The sequence below is a fragment of the Oncorhynchus gorbuscha genome, linkage group LG21, assembly GCF_021184085.1.
Source record: "Oncorhynchus gorbuscha isolate QuinsamMale2020 ecotype Even-year linkage group LG21, OgorEven_v1.0, whole genome shotgun sequence".
In the NCBI taxonomy this organism is placed as follows: Eukaryota; Metazoa; Chordata; class Actinopteri; order Salmoniformes; family Salmonidae; genus Oncorhynchus; species Oncorhynchus gorbuscha.
In genome coordinates, this window is record NC_060193.1 from 14,175,494 (window position 1) to 14,193,440 (window position 17,947).

The 17,947-nt window shown below is 42.4% G+C and overlaps 2 protein-coding genes and 1 long non-coding RNA gene across 5 annotated transcripts in view; 1 reads left to right on the forward strand and 2 right to left on the reverse strand.

The window, feature by feature from the left end:
* Positions 1-154: 154 nt before the first annotated feature.
* LOC124007802 lies at positions 155-4,416 on the reverse strand. The gene is made up of 3 exons (XR_006834012.1): positions 4,374-4,416; positions 3,540-3,623; positions 155-3,315 (listed from the first exon to the last, which is right to left on the reverse strand). It is a non-coding gene; the product is annotated as an uncharacterized LOC124007802 (long non-coding RNA).
* A 1,404-nt stretch (positions 4,417-5,820) lies between these two features.
* Positions 5,821-11,716, forward strand: LOC124007792 (zinc finger protein 2-like). Its single transcript, XM_046318556.1, has 2 exons — positions 5,821-5,859; positions 9,148-11,716. The coding sequence occupies exons 1-2, from the start codon at positions 5,847-5,849 to the stop codon at positions 10,221-10,223; spliced, it is 1,089 nt and encodes a 362-aa protein (XP_046174512.1). The 5' UTR covers positions 5,821-5,846; the 3' UTR covers positions 10,224-11,716.
* LOC124007777 (sterile alpha motif domain-containing protein 9-like) overlaps positions 11,276-17,947 on the reverse strand; it is a 38,351-nt gene continuing 31,679 nt past the window's right edge. For 2 of the 3 annotated variants that reach the window (XM_046318530.1, XM_046318531.1), the window contains 4 exons: positions 16,752-16,789; positions 13,014-13,075; positions 12,506-12,717; positions 11,276-12,389 (listed from right to left, as the gene is read on the reverse strand). In XM_046318530.1, the coding sequence (XP_046174486.1) occupies positions 12,172-12,389; positions 12,506-12,717; positions 13,014-13,075; positions 16,752-16,789 (530 nt within the window). In that variant the 3' untranslated portion in view covers positions 11,276-12,171. Of the gene's footprint in view, positions 12,390-12,505; positions 12,718-13,013; positions 13,076-16,751; positions 16,790-17,947 lie in introns of those variants that run through there. The other variant, XR_006834005.1, reaches the window with a different exon arrangement.

Consider the following 17,947-nt stretch of genomic DNA (forward strand, 5'->3'; position numbering starts at 1 on the left):
TGGCCTTTTAATTAGACCTTTTCTGATATTTATATAGTCTTATATAGTCATTAAATATGTCTACTACAATATTTTTACAAGAACAAAAAGCTCAAAATAAGGAGTTCTAAAAGTGAAAGAACTACTTCAATGAATAACCAAAATATCCTTCAAAAATACTTATTTATTGTTCAGTCAGTGTCTCAACTCTTCAAACAACAACTATGGACAAGTATATCACACAAAGTATGCAATTTTAAATAAAATAACAAAATAAATCATTAGTAAGTGTACTGTCTGTCATGTAATAAAAACTGAAAACTACTAAACAAAATAACAAATATCATACTATACACCAGGGGTTCTCAAACAGGGGTCAGTGGACCCCTAGGGGTCCCTGGTGTAATTTCAAGGGGTCCGTGAAATAAAAAAGTGTAAAGAACATATTCAGCACCACAAGGTTTCCAGTAACTTTATATATACATAGTACTGAACATAAGAACCAAACATGTTTGTGGGTTTCAATGGATCCAACAAATTGCTGGCAGATATATTCCCTCCAGTCTGTCTTTATGTACATTACAGACAACTACGCTGTTCCGTCTCTTTTCGCCCATGCCAGCTCGTAGCCAAGTCTTGAACCTACGGAGTGCACTGAAACTCCTCTAAGCCTCACATGAAGACACTGGCACCACAAACAAAATCCTGATCAGCACCTCAACTTGGTCAAACAACCCCCGCACCTCCACTGGAACCTTCCTGAGGACCTCCGCTGCCTCTCCACTGCTGCTACAGGGGTATTTGTTGTGAAATAGAGGCAACTGCACTGAAAGAGAATCTATGTTCAGCTCAGGGTACTGATCTAGAGACTCATCCAACTCCCCCGTGAGAAGCGTTCTTTCCAACTTGTGCAGGACGTTTAGACTGTCCTGGTCAAAACGGCCGAACACTGAACCTCCATAGCATCCAACACTTAAAAAAATGATGCCCTATAGTGATCCACGCTTTGCCAGCAAATCATCTTGAGTGTGTCTCAATGGATTCAATCAATGTTGTTGCTTTCTCATACAGTGCAAGGTAGCTTTCATCATTTCTCTTGCACCTAAGAGATGACCGCACACACTCGACTGCAGCCTGCACACCAGAGACAATCCAAGTTTTTTTCTGCAGTGAAATAATGTTTAGGCATTCAAGTTCTTCAAGAACAGCAGAGGCAAGTGTGACGCCCAACATACTCTTGCCTTTGCTGAAGTGCTCAAATAAGCCACTGGCAGTTGAAGCTGTCTTGGATGCAGTTTTTGCCATCTCCTCTAGGCTGCTTAGTACCCGTTCATACTGCCCTAGCACAGCTCTAATTGCAGTATTCTGCACAGCACCTTGTTGGACATAGGGGTTTCATGGTGGTCAGATGTGTATCTTTGGACGTGGCAATTGATTCCAACATGCTCTTAAACTTTCCTGACTGGCCATAGAGGACACCTAACTGATGGACCCAAGAAAGGGAATCCCGGATCAGTGGGGAGGCTGAGCAGACAGCCTGTGTAATCAGATTAACACAGTGTGCTCCACAATGCACATAGAGCTCTAATGGCTGCTGCCTCCTCACAATTGCCTGTGCACCTCTGTATGTTCCTGTCATGTTTGAGGCACTATCGTTACTCTGCCCACGTAAGTCAGACAAGGGGCAAATTGAGCTTCAACAACACATAATTTGCCACTTTTGCAATGCCCTCGCCTGTTGTCTCCGACACCTTGTATAGCCCAATAAACTCCTCGTTAGGGACACGGTCATGGTGAACATAATGCAGGCAGACACTCTCCTGTTCAGCACCAGAAACATCTTACATTTACATTTACATTTAAGTCATTTAGCAGACGCTCTTATCCAGAGCGACTTACTTCAGTACCATCAACAATTACTGAAAATTCTTCAATCGGAAGATACCTAATCTCAGCTGCAAGGCCTCGAATGACTGTATTGGCCATGATGTACAGAACTTTATTCTGTGCTTTGGGGCCTGTGTACATTGTGGTATGCTCTGTTAACCACTTCAGTAAAATGGGATCATCCTCTTCTGCCCTAAGTTTCAAAAGCTGGTATAAATTCCCACTGTCATCCGTATGGCATCTAAAGGCTTGTCCCTGTCTTACTACATGCCACACCTATTGGAGATGCTCCAGTACATGTTGTGCATCTTAGGGTAAGCAGAATCCATGTGAATGTGCAAAGCTGGTACGCAGAATCAATATAAGGGTTAACCATTAGACATGCGTAAGCAGAATCCATGTGAATGTGCAAAGCTGTATCAACACAGGCCTAACGATTCTGGGTCATGCCTGGTCTTGTGCAGGCCATTGTACATACACATTAGTTAATCATTTACAAGCACCATAAGACATGTACGTGCATGAAGAGCATGGGTTTGTATTGCTTAAGCACCATTAGACATGCACCAGCATTAGGAGTGTGCATGTCTGTTTATTTCTGTCATTGCTATGGTTACGCCACGAATAGAATCTATGCCCTAATGTCTGTGCCAATAAGAATGAGGAAACTAAGCTAAAATGAGTACAAGTCAAAAAGATAATGGTGGCCAGTACCAGAGGTGATGAAGCATTAACATAAAGAGGAGATAATGTGTGTGACGTAAGGATGAGAACTGTATAGAAAGTGTGTGCCGAAGCTGGGAAGACAGTTGATCCATGGACCAGCTCGGCTTGTTACTTTGTAATAAAGTCTATTTGAATTCACAAGTTCCGGTATCTGAGAAATATTATTGACCAAATATTTCTACGAAACACCGAACTAACAATTTTCATCAAGCAATGCCTTGCGTCCTCCTGCTGTTTACCCCACTTGCTGGATAACTGGACACTGATTGGATTTAGCTGGTGTGCTGATACAGTTACAAAGTGGAGGTGGGATGGGCAGTTTTGATGTGCTGTGAATTTTACAATGGCTTTTCTCCAGTTCCTAAATCCTGCACTAATGAAGGCAGCATCCTCTCTTTGGCCAAAAGATGGCTGGCTTGAAAACAATTGGCTACAGTGAAAACACAACACTCATTTTATTGATGGATTATAATGTAGCCAGGGGAAATCGCAAAACCATTTCTATTGAAACATCAACACTCTGTTGGCAAGAGTTTGCGGTTCTATAAATTGATATGGTTTTGTGCCATAACTGAGGTAACTGGACAATGCTGTGCCACTGTTCCATATACTGGTGCTGCTGGCAACAAGGTTGACACCTGGTCCTGCCGTGGCTGTGACACTGTCCTCTGAAGTCTCTCTCCCTGGCTCTTTCACCACCCTCATTGCCTCACAGTCTGTCTCCTAGAAAATAAATGAGGTGTTTGCCATACTCCTAACAACAGATTTCCAAAACTACACAATTAATCACAATAGCAATACCATTGCCTTAAACAAATCTTGGTTCAGTCACCAGTTTAAGTTGAGTGGGGGTATCCATGGTATTTTCCAATTATGTCCCTATTTTACAGGTCTAAAAAAGAGAGAACCTTTCATTATTTTGCCAAAGAAAGACTCAACAAACTTACCTGAGACTCCTTGTCTCTGCCAGTCTGTCCCTGCCGATCTGTCCCCAGCTCTGCTGTCTGTGTGCCATCTGTTGCTTGCTCTGCCTAATGAGATCATTGTGAAACATTTCCATCGGCATGGCTCCTGGGCTTGAGGAGGAGCAACTGAAGTCGCTGTCCATTCCTTGGTCGGTTCCTTCTGTCATGCTGGTGAAAGAGGACCCAAACGCGACTTAACAGAAACAGAGTTTATTAACTGAAATCCTCTAGATAGTAAAAAAATGAGAACTAGGGACAGACTGAGACACAGCAAGGGCAGGGACAAGAACACCTGAGAGATGCGAAGGCACAAAACAGACAGAGACAGCAAGACCAAGCAGAAGCAAAAAACACGACAGACTTCTTCTGCGGGTCTGAAACGCAGCCACAAAACAGGGACGCTCCTGAGTCGGAGAACGGCAAAGGAATAAATAGGGCAAATAGACGCAAGAGTGATCAGAACTGCAGAGCAGGAAACAGGAACGAAAAAGGAGTTAAGACAAGAGCGAGAGCAGTGTAGAAGGAGGGAGAGACTGCAAGGGACAACGAATAGAAGAAATCCCCTCGGGACAAGAACAAGAAGAATAAATGAGGCTGCCGATCTGTCCCCAGCTCTGCTGTCTGTGTGCCATCTGTTGCTTGCTCTGCCTAATGAGATCATTGTGAAACATTTCCATTAGCATTTCACTTCTTATTATGGCTAGACTTTAAACTCTCCTTCCAGACTCACATTAAGCATCTCCAATCACAAATGTAATCTAGAATCGGCTTCCTATTTCGCAACAAAGCTTCCTTCACTCATGCTGCCAAACATACCCTCGTAAAACTGACCATCCTACCGATCCTTGACTTTGGCGATGTCATCTATAAAATAGCCTCCAACACTCTACTCAGCAAACTGGATGTAGTCTATCGCAGTGCCATCCGTTTTGTCACCAAAGCCCCATATACTACCCACCACTGTGGCCTGTACGCTCTCGTTGGCTGGCCCTCGCTTCATACTCGTCGCCAAACCCACTGGCTACAGGTTATCTACAAGTCTCTGCTAGGTAAAGCCCCACCCTATCTCAGCTCGCTGGTCACCATAGCAGCACCCACTCATAGCACACGCTCCAGCAGGTATATCTCACTGGTCACCCCCAAAGCCAATTCCTCCTTTGGTTGCCTTTCCTTCCAGTTCTCTGCTACCACTGACTGGAACGAACTGCAAAAATCACTGAAGCTAGAGATTCCCATCTCCCTCACTAGCTTTAAGAACCAGCTGTCAGAGCAGCTCACAGATCACTGCACCTGTTCATAGCCCATCTGTATACAGCCCATCTATCTACCTCATCCCCATACTGTATTTATTTATTTTGCTCCTTTTGCACCACAGTATCTCTACTTGCACATCCATCTCTTGCACATCTACCATTCCAGTGTTTAATTGCCATATTGTAATTACTTCGCCACCATGGCCTATTTATTGCCTTAACTCCCTTATTTGACCTTATTTGCACTCATTGTATATAGACTTTTTTTCTACTGTATTATCGACTGTATGTTTTATTCATTCCATGTGTAACTCTGTGTTGTTGTATGTGTCAAACTGCTACGCTTTATCTTGGCCAAGTCGCAGTTGCAAATGAGAACTTGTTCTCAACTAGCTTACCTGGTTAAATAAAGGTGAAAAAAAAATGTATCAACTAGTCTTTGTGATATTAGGCTACTAGGGTTCTTACCTTGCGTTTTGGTGTACTGAAAAATGCTCTGATGTCCGTCTTTTTACTGTCATTTTTCTACCTGGCTGGCTGGACACACACATAGTGTGTAGGTTATTTACAGTAGGAGATGGGCTTCTATCATCTATTAGCTTCTATCATTCTATAATGGGCTTCGATCTACAAGGAAGCGAGCTGGTCAGCTAGCAAATGTGAACGGATTGCAGTGACAAAGGTTGACAGCTGTATGTATGAGTTCACCATTTACACAACGTAAGCTGCAACATTTTGTAATTTTAATATAGTTTCTGTTGTCATTTTATATTTGCTGGCTTCCCACAATAGCTGCATTTGCAGAGCTAGCGAGCACCAATTCCGTTTCTGTGAGGAACCCGTCCGTAAAAACGCTTCTTGGTAGAGTGTGCGCATAGAATTACATATAACTTTAACGTACCTCTTAGGGGGTGGGGTGGGGCAGTGGATATTTAGCTACTTTGGGTTGGGCTGCGCAACCAGGGGACTTTCCTCTTTCAGTTTACAGAAAGACACGTCTTTTGTGAGAAGCGAAGGAAATATAGAGGTCTGATACATGGAGAAATGTGGTAAGTCAGAGGAAGTAGATTTTCTGCGTTATTTGCTAAAACTAGTCAGTAGCCTACAACTGAATTGTGTCATCAAAACCTCCGAACTGTTGAGTTGTCTGGAATATATCGGCATGCTGGAGAGAATCTACTCTAGGATACAGTTTGCCAGATGCACGTGTCTATTACCACCTTAAATTGTAGTTGAACCATGTGCACCTTTGTAAAGGAGAGTTCGACATGTGCGCAATAGTTACCAGTATTAAAATAGGGCAGGGTCATGCGTTTTCATTTACAGCCAGAGGGAGGGTTTCTTATTTTTATTATATTTTTGAGTCAATGGGAGGGTAATGTAATTTGCAATCGATTAAATGTCATATTTCTCATTTGAGAATGAGTGGCTTATTATTATTATTATTACAATATCAAGTGCGCCTAGTGTGGTCTCCATAAAATGATGCATAGCCTATACTATAGGCCCCCTCAAACCTGAACCTCGAAGCCAGTTCTGCTGCATTTTTTATTGTCCCCTTTACTCAGGGACTGATTTAGACCAGGGACACCTGGTGGGTGCAATTAATTATCAAAATACAACAGAAAACCGGCCAGCTCCTGACCTCGTGGTGTAAGAGTTGAATACCCCTGCTATCGGCCTAGGCTATGCGAGGAGCGTGCTCAGAGAAACACAGGGCAAAGTTATATTTCTAAGAAAATGTACTTCCTTTCCGAGTGATTGCGGCGCACTGATGGTGTAGGCTATATACAACTAGGCCACACTTCATTACATGTTGCAACTGATAGGCGTTCCTTATCCTGAACCCCGGCCTACCCTGCTCTTGCTGATGGAAGCCCCTTTCTGCTGCCTAATCAAAGACTGTGCTGTGTACAGAGGCACTTCAGGAGTCGAGTCAATTTGTCCCAAATAATCTATATCTGTGCACGCAAACTAGGCCTACTGATGTCCTGTTCGGTTTGAGAGGGAGAGCTTGAATATGAGTTTGGGCTCCCGAGTGGCGCAGCGGTCTGCATCTCAGTGCTAGAGGCGTCACTACAGACCTTAGTTCGGTTCCAGACTGTATCACAACCGGCCGTGATTTGGAGTCCCATAGGGCGACGCACAATTGGCCCAGCGTCTTCCGGGTTTGGCCAGGGTAGGCCGTCATTTGAAATAATAAGTTGTTCTTAATTAACTGACTTGCCTAGTTAAATTAAAATAAAAAATTAGGACCGGAGTTTTATAATTTATTCCGGAACCCTAGTAGTTGCTGCCAAGTCAGCAGCTACTCTTCCTGGGGTTCAAAGCTTGCTACTGATATAATATATTTTATTAAAAATCAAATTAACCTGATTCATATAAAACGATGTATTACGACGCTTTAGCCCCCAATACTTTATCCTAAAAACAAGCTATAAAATGCCAGGGAAAGACGTGTCTCCGATGCATATGTGATTGGGATATTTTTGGTTTGTCCCTATGACATTCAGATGAAGCGTTACGACTTCTATTGAGCTATTTCTATGCGAGGGAGCGCAAAAAATGTTTTTAATTAAAATAATTTCTCAAAGTTTGTAAGACTGTAACAATTGAAGGATGCATTTCATATTGTAACGATATTCAATCTGTCCTTACAAACACGTCTTTCCCTGGCATTTTCAAGGTAGGCCATTATCACTGTCAATCGTTAATGATAATTCTTCACATTTTACCGGTAAAATGTCCAAAATGCGTCTGAATGGCAATCATTTGATCTCAATCAGTTTCATGGGAATATGCTCTTGAAAAACTATTTTGCGGGCGAATTAAAGCAAGTGCTGTTAACAAACTATTAGCATTTCTTGTAAGCATATTTTTTTCTACAATCAAAGCATAGCGTTCGCGCACGCAGGTTGTGTGTTTAGAAAATATTTGACTATTCAGCTTCAGATAAACAATGACTGAGGTGTTTTTCGTGTAACATATTATAGGCATACTATGCTACAGTATGATTATTACATTCTGATCTGCTATGTAAAATACTAATGAATCATTATGTGATCTTGCAAGACATTAATTCACACTTTACTAAACGAACACCATTGCGAGACGTGATCATCTTCTATTTGTAATAATAAATCATGCGTAGAACTACTAGTAGGCAACATCTTGATGAGCTTTCTTTCTTTCTTTTTTTTAAAACCAATTTGAGCGCCCTTCGAATCGTGGTGCTGGAATGTCAGCAGTGGTCACGTATCCTTCTGGGTTCCACTGAGGGAGGGGGTCCGTGGAGTTTAATCATCATGACAGACACGCAGTACATTTGAATAGTACATATTGTTGGTGTGATGATGTATTTGATGATAAGGTTCATGCGGTGGATCTGTTTGTCTGCATATGCAATAGAAGTGGTACGTTTCTGTAAGCTATTTGACAAGGCATTCAGATGGATTCTGTCACCAAGCTGTCAGTGATTGGGTTCCAAGGTCACGTGTCGAGTTGCAGCGCTCTGTAACCACTCGGACAGTAGGGCGAGTGCAATACTGTAGGGCGAGTGCAATACTCTTTCAGATGTGAAGCTTTTTCTTTTCCCGCACTCGGAGCAGCAGTGTGGTTTCAGTCCGGAATGAAGGAGCTTTGTGTACGTTTAACTCTGTAAGACTCATCAACCCTCGGTTGCACGTGGTGCATCGGTGAGGTTTACTTCGTTCAACCGGCCTCTGCACACACGCCTTATGTAAAATCATTCGTGCCACAGCGATAGAGAAAGAATACAGGGGGAAAACACGATTTAGGATATCTACAAATAGGCTGCTATAGCCTACATACTTATTATGTTTGTCATTCTATCGTTTCCATGGAATTAATTTTAGTGGTAATTAGGCTTAAATACACTGAACAAAAATAGAAACACAACAAGTGTTGGTCCCATGTTTCTTGAGCAGAAATAAAAGCCCCCAGAAATGTTCTATATGCAATTTTTTTTTCTCTCTCTCAAATTTGGGGCACAAATTGGTTTACATCCCTATTAGTAAGTATTTCTTATTTGCCAAGATAATCCATCCACCTGACAGGTGTGGCATATCAAGAAGCTGATTAAAAAGCATGATCATTACACAGATGCACCTTGTGCTGGAGAGAATAAAAGGACACTGTAAAATGTTCCGTTTTGTCACACAACACAATGCCACAGATGTCTCAAGTTTTGAGGGAGCGTGCAATTGGCATGTTGACTGCAGGAATGTCCAACAGAGCTGTTGCCTGAGAAATTAATGTCTATTTTCTACTATAAGCAGTCGTTTCTGTTCTGATATGTTGATCATTTGTATTTGCAGAATATCTACACTGTAAACTACCCCACACTGACACTGAGATGGATTCTCCCAGAGCCTCTGGAACAGAACCCCTTGTTGCTACGGTGGACACTGGGCAGATAACCAGTAAACCTAATTGGTCACAGGTTAAAACAGATGATGGTGAAACGGAATGGGATTGTTTTCTGCAGGCGTACCTCACAAACCAAAAACGCCAAGATGGAATGTTTGGGAACTCTCTGGACATTTACATCAATATTCCAGAGGAGGAGGACACTGGGTTGGATCTTCTTGAAGACCAACCACATAATTCTGAATCGCTGTCGGACGTTGAATGCGTCTCCAACAGTGTCTCCACTTCAGAGAAAGGGACCAGTAGATGGGACACAAGCCCTAAGACACAGAAGCCCACATGGGGTCCTGACCCCCAGTATGGGAACTGCAGCACTAAGTCCAATCGTGAATGTGTGAATATAAAACCTTCCAGAGAACACTGTGCAAGAACTGACCAACAACAGAGTGACTCAAGTGAGTCAGTTGTTACCGAAAGCAGCCTTGTGATTGTTGCACTGGACAAGCGGGTCAGAATGGCTCCGGAGCAGTCACGTGACCAAAGGAATTGTACAGGTAGATATGACAAGGAGAGTGTTATGCGGTCAAACGCTCATCCATCTATCAGAGATATGCCCCGGTGTTATGTCCAGTGTGGGAAAAGACTAAGCAAGGCAGACATTTTGAAAATACAACAGCAAACTAGAATGCGAGGGAGACACAAATGTGACACCTGTGGGAAAACGTTCACCAAATCCACTTACTTAAAACTACACATCTTGACGCACACGGGAGAGAGGCCACACGGTTGTAAACTCTGTGGGAATCGGTTCACCCAGTCATCTTATTTAAACACCCACATGCGCAGACACACAGGACTGAAGCCATTTTCATTTCCTGTATGTGGGCAAACATTTATCGACTCAAAATCCTGCCAGATCCACCAGCGAACGCACACAGGTGAAAAGCCGTACCCTTGTTCTCAATGTGGCCAGGCCTTCAGTCACACCGGTAACTTTAAAAAAACACATGATGGCCTTCCATAGCACTGATGGTGCAGGGAAACCTCACCGATGCACCATGTGCGACCGATGCTTCATGAGTCTTACAAAGTTAAATGTTCACAAGCTCCTTCATTCCGGACTGAAACCACACTGCTGCTCCGAGTGCGGGAAAAGCTTCTGACTTCAATCACATCTGAAAGATCACCAACGGGTTCACACAGACGCCAAACCCTTCTCCTGCAATGTATGTGGCAGCAAGTTCTCCAACTACACCACCTGGTCCAGACACAAACAGATCCACACGGGCAACAAACCGCAGGAATGCTCGCAATGCGGGCTGAGGTTCCAATTTCTGGCCACCCTGAAGACGCACCAGCGAAGTCACACCAAGGAGAAACCATACACTTGCAGTTTATCCGACTGTGGTAAACAGTTCAGTCATGCGTTGAGTTTGCAAATACATGTTCGTACTCATACAGGAGAGAAACCATTTGCTTGTTCCACATGTGATTACAGAGCCGCGGACAAATCGTCGCTCAGACCCCACGAGAAGAGACACACTGGGGTGACACTTTACTACTGTGATGAGTGTGGGAAGTCCTTTTTATTACCATACAAGCTTAATATCCATCAGAGAATCCACACAGGGGAGAAGCCATACCATTGTGACATATGCGGGAAAGATTTTGCCCAGCTAAGTAACATGAAAACACATCAAACACACATCAAGGAGAAGCCGTACGCTTGCAGTTTCCCTGACCGCAGTTAACAGTTCAGTCAAGACTTGAGTTTGGGAAGACATGTTCCGACACACACGAGAGAAATCGTTTGCGTGTTGAACATGTGATTGCAGATCCGTGGACAAATTGTCACTCAGAACCCACGAGAAGAGACACGGGTGAAGCTTCACTACTGTGACGAGTGTTGGAAGTCCTCTTTTAAAATTTCAAGTGGAGCTGGAAGTCCATCAGAGAATCCACACAGGGGAGAAGCCATACCATTGTGACATATGCAGGAAATATTTGGCCCAGCTAGGTAACATTAAAGGGCATCAGAAAACGCATCAGAAATAAATGAAGTTTGTATGCAGCAGGTGTGGCAGAGGGTTTGCTTTAATGCAATTATTTACAAGACACAAACAAAGCCACTCGTAAGAGTTTTTCATATTGATGCTTGGGAGGACACGCCTGCCCAGTACGGATGATAGAAACAGCTGTTATAAGCTGTTGAGTAAAGCTTTACAATGTTATATATTTGTATTTTGATTGACATGCTGATCACTGGTATTCCTTACCATCACTGATTTGTCATTCACATAGTTGCCTAAATTAAGTCAATACATTTTTCTTTAAAATCTTTCCTTTATATATTTTCTTGTCTCTAAATAAATAAATAGAATTCTAATCAAACTCCAACACTCCATAAAAAAGTGTTTTCTTTTAAATATTTGTGATTATATTCAAAGTCATTAACACACAAAGAAACAAAGTGAAATTGCCATCAGATTTCTGCCCTTTTTTAAAGAAACATTTCACCACCCCTCCTTCATTCACCTATCAATGATTATAGGTGGTTTGTCAATGAATAGTTCATCGATCAGGGATGATACAAGCTCCTCCAGGATGACATAGAAGGTGTCTTTGGTGCCACTTAACGTTGTTGGTCCTGAGTAGAGCGTCCTCATCTGGTCCTGGGTGGTGCATTTAGCCATCAACTTATCATAGCCTTCGTCAGCGATAACCCCTGTCTAGGAGTCTTGTCATTCGTGTCCTTTCCCCTAAAATTAAACTTCAAATGTATTCAGCTTCTCATTCACCCTTCAATTCTCTGATTAGAAATGGCTCCTGCTCTTTCAGGATCTCTAATAAAATATCTTTGCCTTTGGGGCCACATCCTGTCAGGGGCCCATCAAAGAGCTCCTTCATCTTCTTCTGTTTGGTTCTTTCAGATCTCACGTCACTGTAGCCATTGTCAGTGATGACTCCTCTCTTCAGGGGTCTGTCCAAGATGGGGGCTTGGCCTGGTAGATGAGCAAGTCACTGTGTACATTCAGCGGAAAGCCAGATCTCACGAGAACTCCTTTTGTAGAGAAGGTTGGATGGAGGATCTTGACGTGGAAGCGGGTGACTTCCTCCACTTGTTCTACGGACACACCACAGTCTTCTACATGTAGAACTCTCACTTTCTCCTTAAAAGAGGGATCATCGCCTGCAGAGATAAAAACAGGTACATTTGCATAAACATCAGGTTGACATCAACAACAAGGCTTTTTAAAAGTAGTTTGCATCAGTTATATTTTAGTTTTAAAAAATCTACGCCCATACCGAAACAGGCAAAATGTGGCAGATGCACTTCTTCCAGTTCTCCTGCAAGGATTGTGACGTCCAATAGGGGGCCTCCTTGCTTGTACCCCAAGCTTTTCATAATTGCACTGTGAGGTTCCCAGGAGCTGAATTGATACTGCAGACTGACATGGTCTTTACACACCCATCGGAGCCCTGATACTCTGCACTCGTAGCGCCCTAGGAGAGACATGCTAGGTACGGCATGAAAGAAGACAGAATGGATTTAGTAAGTAAGTCATGTATTTAATTGTTTATCAGTAGTTGACAAACATAATAATAGTTACTTTACTTTGTTAAACTTTTCTGTAGATCCTCACATACTTGTATTTCCTACGTTTTTACAAGTAGTTCAACAAATGCTATAAAGTCAGACTTTCTTTAAATAATGGATAGGAGGTTTATTCCATCTAGTTACTGTTATCCTAAGACATAATTGTTGGATATCATTCTGTATATGGTGAGGGACTAATACATTCCAGGAGTTTACCTGAACATTGGGGCTTCTTCAGTGATGACCACAGGTTCAACCTGAACCCAGTTGGTAGACTCCTGAATAAGAGAACATTGATCTCTGATTATCACAGATGATCAAACTGTATTTACGACATCATTTTAAAAACATTGCAGTGTAAAATATGTACTTTGAAGGGTTTCTTTTCCTTCACTTTTGTAAACCTTATTCTATACATTTCTTTTTACTTGAATGAAGAATGCTTTCTGATTTGAACAATACACTCTTAGAAAAAAAGTAGCTAAATTAAACAATATAGGGTTCTTTGGTTGGTCCCCATAGGGGAACCCTTTTTTTGTGCTAGGTAGAACCCTTTGCAGAGGTTTCTACCTAGAACCCTCTATGTAGGCTTCGTCATAGAACCCCCTGTAAATGGTTCTACCTAGAACCCTCTATGAATGGATCTACTTAGAACCCTTTTATTTTTGGAGGGTTCTTCCTGAGAACCCTCTATGAATGGTTCCACCAACCTTAACCAATGAAACTTTTTATGACAATACATTACATATATCATAAGGCCTTTCTTTGAATGCCTAGTTATACAATAACACAGTGGTGGTAGGAAACTCCTGGTTTACAGGCTACAGCAGGCCTGCAAGTCACATTATGCTCACTTGCAAAGTGATGTGTAATTCTAATTGGAATCCAGACAGAGTGAGGATATCCAACAATTCTAATTTGTATCACCCACAACCTGCATTCAGAATAACTGTCAGGATAGGGAATATTGATAAATGAGACTAAATCTAAACTTGAACAACCATCCCAGTAATGGGTGCAATAAGTCCAAGGACTAACAGACTGTGTTAGTTTAGGAAAATGTATGTTATTTATCTTTTTTGTAGCACAAGATTAATCAACCAGTCAATGTACATGCAATAACAGGTTTTGAAACAAACAATTCTTAAAATCAACCGGCAATAGAATATGCTGGGAAAAACACTGCTCAAAAAAATAAAGGGAACACTAAAATAACACATCCTAGATTTGAATGAATGAAATATTCTTATTAAATACCTTTTTCTTTACATTGTTGAATGTGCTGACAACAAAATCACACAAAAATTATCAATGGAAATCAAATTTATCAACCCATGGAGGCCTGGATTTGGAGTCACGCTCAAAATTAAAGTGGAAAACCACACTACAGGCTGATCCAACTTTGATGTAATGTCCTTAAAACAAGTCAAAATGAGGCTCAGTAGTGTGTGTGGCCTCCGTGTGCCTGTATGACCTCCCTACAACGCCTGGGCATGCTTCTGACGAGGTGATGGATGGTCTCCTGAGGGATCTCCTCCCAGACCTGGACTACAGCATCCGCCAACTCCTGGACAGTCTGTGGTGCAATGTGACGTTGGTGGATGGAGCGAGACATGATGTCCCACATCTGCTCAATTGGATTCAGGTCTGGGGAACGGGCAGACCAGTCCATAGCATCAATGCCTTCCTCTTGCAGGAACTGCTGACACACTCCAGCCACATGAGGTCTAGCATTGCCTTGCATTAGGAGGAACCCAGGGCCAACCGCACCAGCATATGGTCTCACAAGGGGTCTGAGGATCTCATCTCGGTACCTAATGGCAGTCAGGCTACCTCTGGCAGGCACATGGAGGGCTGAGCGGCCCCCCAAAGAAATGCCACCCCACACCATGACTGATCCACCGCCAAACTGGTCATGCTGGAGGATGTTGCAGGCAGCAGAACGTTCTCCACGGCGTCTCCAGACTGTCACGTCTGTCACATGTGCTCAGTGTGAACCTGCTTTCATCTGTGAAGAGCACAGGGCGCCAGTAACGAATTTGCCAATCTTGGTGTTCTCTGGCAAATGCCAAACGTCCTGCACGGTGTTGGGCTGTAAGCACAACCCCCACCTGTGTACGTCGGGCCCTCATACCACCCTCATGGAGTCTGTTTCTGACAGTTTGAGCAGATACATGCACATTTGTGGCCTGCTGGAGGTCATTTTGCAGGGCTCTGGCAGTGCTCCTCCTTGCACAAAGGCGGAGGTAGCGGTCCTGCTGCTGGGTTGTTGCCCTCCTACGGCCTCCTCCACATCTCCTGATGTACTGGCCTGTCTCCTGGTAGCGCCTCCATGCTCTGGACACTACGCTGACAGACACAGCAAACCTTCTTGCCACAGCTCGCATTGATGTGCCATCCTGGATGAGCTGCACTACCTGAGCCACTTGTGTGGGTTGTAGACTCCGTCTCATGCTACCACAAGAGTGAAAGCACCGCCAGCCTTCAAAAGTGACCAAAACATCAGCCAGGAAGCATAGAAACTGAGAAGTAGCTCAGTTGGTAGAGCATGGCGCTTGTAACGCCAGGGTAGTGGGTTCAATCCCCGGGACCACCCATACGTAGAATGTATGCACACATGACTGTAAGTCGCTTTGGATAAAAGCGTCTGCTAAATGGCATATATTATTATTATATTATAAGTGGTCTGTGGTTATCACCTGCATAACCACACCTTTATTGCCTATAATTGCCTATAATTTCCACCTGTTGTCGATTCCATTTGCACAACAGCATGTGACATTTATTGTCAATCAGTGTTGCTTCCTAAGTGGACAGTTTGATTTCACAGAAGTGTGATTGACTTGGAGTTACATTGTGTTGTTTAAGTGTTCCCTTTATTTTTTTGAGCAGTGTATGATATTGATGGGTGTGGTTTTTAATGTTATACTCTACATAGAGGAAAAATGACAGCCACTCAACTGGTTATTAATATCAACACTGGGGTTATTTTACACCACTATGTCAGTTACATGTTAAATGATAAAAGGGAATACCAGATATATGCACAAATATTCCCATATAGGTTTACTCACTGTCACGTTCTGACCTTTATTTCTTGTGTTTTGTATTTAGTTAGTATGGTCAGGGCGTGAGTTGGGTGGGCAGTCTATGTTTGTTTTTCTAGGTTTTGGGAATTTCTATGTTTCGGCCTAGTATGGTTCTCAATCAAAGGCAGGTGTCATTAGTTGTCTCTGATTGAGAATCATACTTAGGTAGCCTGGGTTTCACTGTGTGTTTGTGGGTGATTGTTCCTGTCTCTGTGTTTGCACCAGATGGGACTGTTTTAGGTTTTCTCACATTTGTTGTTTTTTTGTTAGTTATCTCATGTGTAGTTTCTTTATAAATTAAAGAACATGAATAACCACCATGCTGCTTTTTGGTCCGCGTCTCTTTCACCAGAAAACCCTTACACTCACACCTATCTTTTTAAACTCCTGAAGTTAAAGTTTAAACACAAATGTCCAGGCACTATGTAAAATAAAAATGTACAATAAATAAACTCATTCAGATTCAGAAAGGGTTCTGTGTAGAAGGCTTCTTGCCTTCCAAAGAAACCTTCTTGCCTTAAAAAAAAATCTAAATATACTTTTCTTCCAAAAATGGTTCTTTGCATGTTAATGGTTTTACGTAGAACCCTTTGCCTTACAAATATCCATTGTCTCCCAAAAAGGGTTCTTCAGATGACAAGGATTGTTGGTAGAACCCTACCCCTCCACAAAGAACCCTTTTATGACCCTGCTGTCAATTGGGTAATTCCATCTGAAAATGGAGCAAAATATTTTGGATTTTCCCACCATATTTTCTTATTTTTCCTGAAAACAATTTACATTCATGAATTCTGAGCACAGTCAATATAGGTGGTGGTAAAGAATTTGGATTTGTCAAACACTTATCTACTACTATTGTACTCACCATGACATTGGCACATGTTGCGCAGCTTCTCACAGGCTCTGGGGACAGACATATCAATCAGAAAATCAAGTACACAAAGTACTAACCACTGTGTTAATACAGTCGTGGCCAAACGTTTTGAGAATGACACAAATATACATTTTCACAAAGTCTGCTGCCTCAGTTTGTATGATGGCAATTTACATATACTCCAGAATGTTATGAAGTGATGAGATGAATTGCAATTAATTGCAAAGTTCCTCTTTGCCATGCAAATGAACTGAATCCCCAAAAAACATTTCCACTGCATTTCAGCCCTGCCACAAAAGGACCAGCTGACATCACGTCAGTGATTCTCTTTCCGATTGTTTGGGGCATCCGGGAGAAGGCAAGGTGAACGCTACCATCAGTCCTGTGTCATGCCAACAGTAAAGCATCCTGAGACCATTCATGTGTGGGGATGCTTCTCAGCCAAGGGAGTGGGCTCACTCACAATTTTGCCTAAGAACACAGCCATGAATAAAGAATGGTACCAACACATCCTCCTAGAGAAACTTCTCCTAACCATCCAGGAACAGTTTGGTGATGAACAATGCCTTTCCCAACATGATGGAGCACCTTGACATAAGGCAAAAGTGATAACTAAGTGGCTCGGGGAACAAAACATCAATATTTTGGGTCCATGGCCAGGAAACTCCCCAGACCTTAATCTCATTGAGAACTTGTGGACAATCCTCAAGAGGCGGGTGGACAAACAAAAAACCCACAACTTCTGACAAACTCCAAGCATTGATTATGCAAGAATGGGCTGCCATCAGTCAGGATGTGGCCCAGAAGTTAATTGACAGCATGCTTGGGCGGATTGCAGAGGTCTTGAAAAAGAAGAGTCAACACTGCAAATATTGACTCTTTGCATCAACTTCATGTAATTGTCAATAAAAGCCTTTGACACTTATGAAATGCTTGTAATTACACTTCAGTATTCCATAGTAACATCTGACAAAACTATCTAAAGACACTGAAGCAGCAAACTTTGTGTAAATTAATATTTGCGTCATTCTCATATCTTTTGGCAACGACTGTACAGTCTTAATTTCCTGGTACTCAAAGCAATGTAAAATCAATGATATGACAAATATCATAAGAATTATATTTAGTGCTAACAATAATCTCCATGATTAAATACTCCCAGCATCACTGTTTCCCCCGTGTAGATT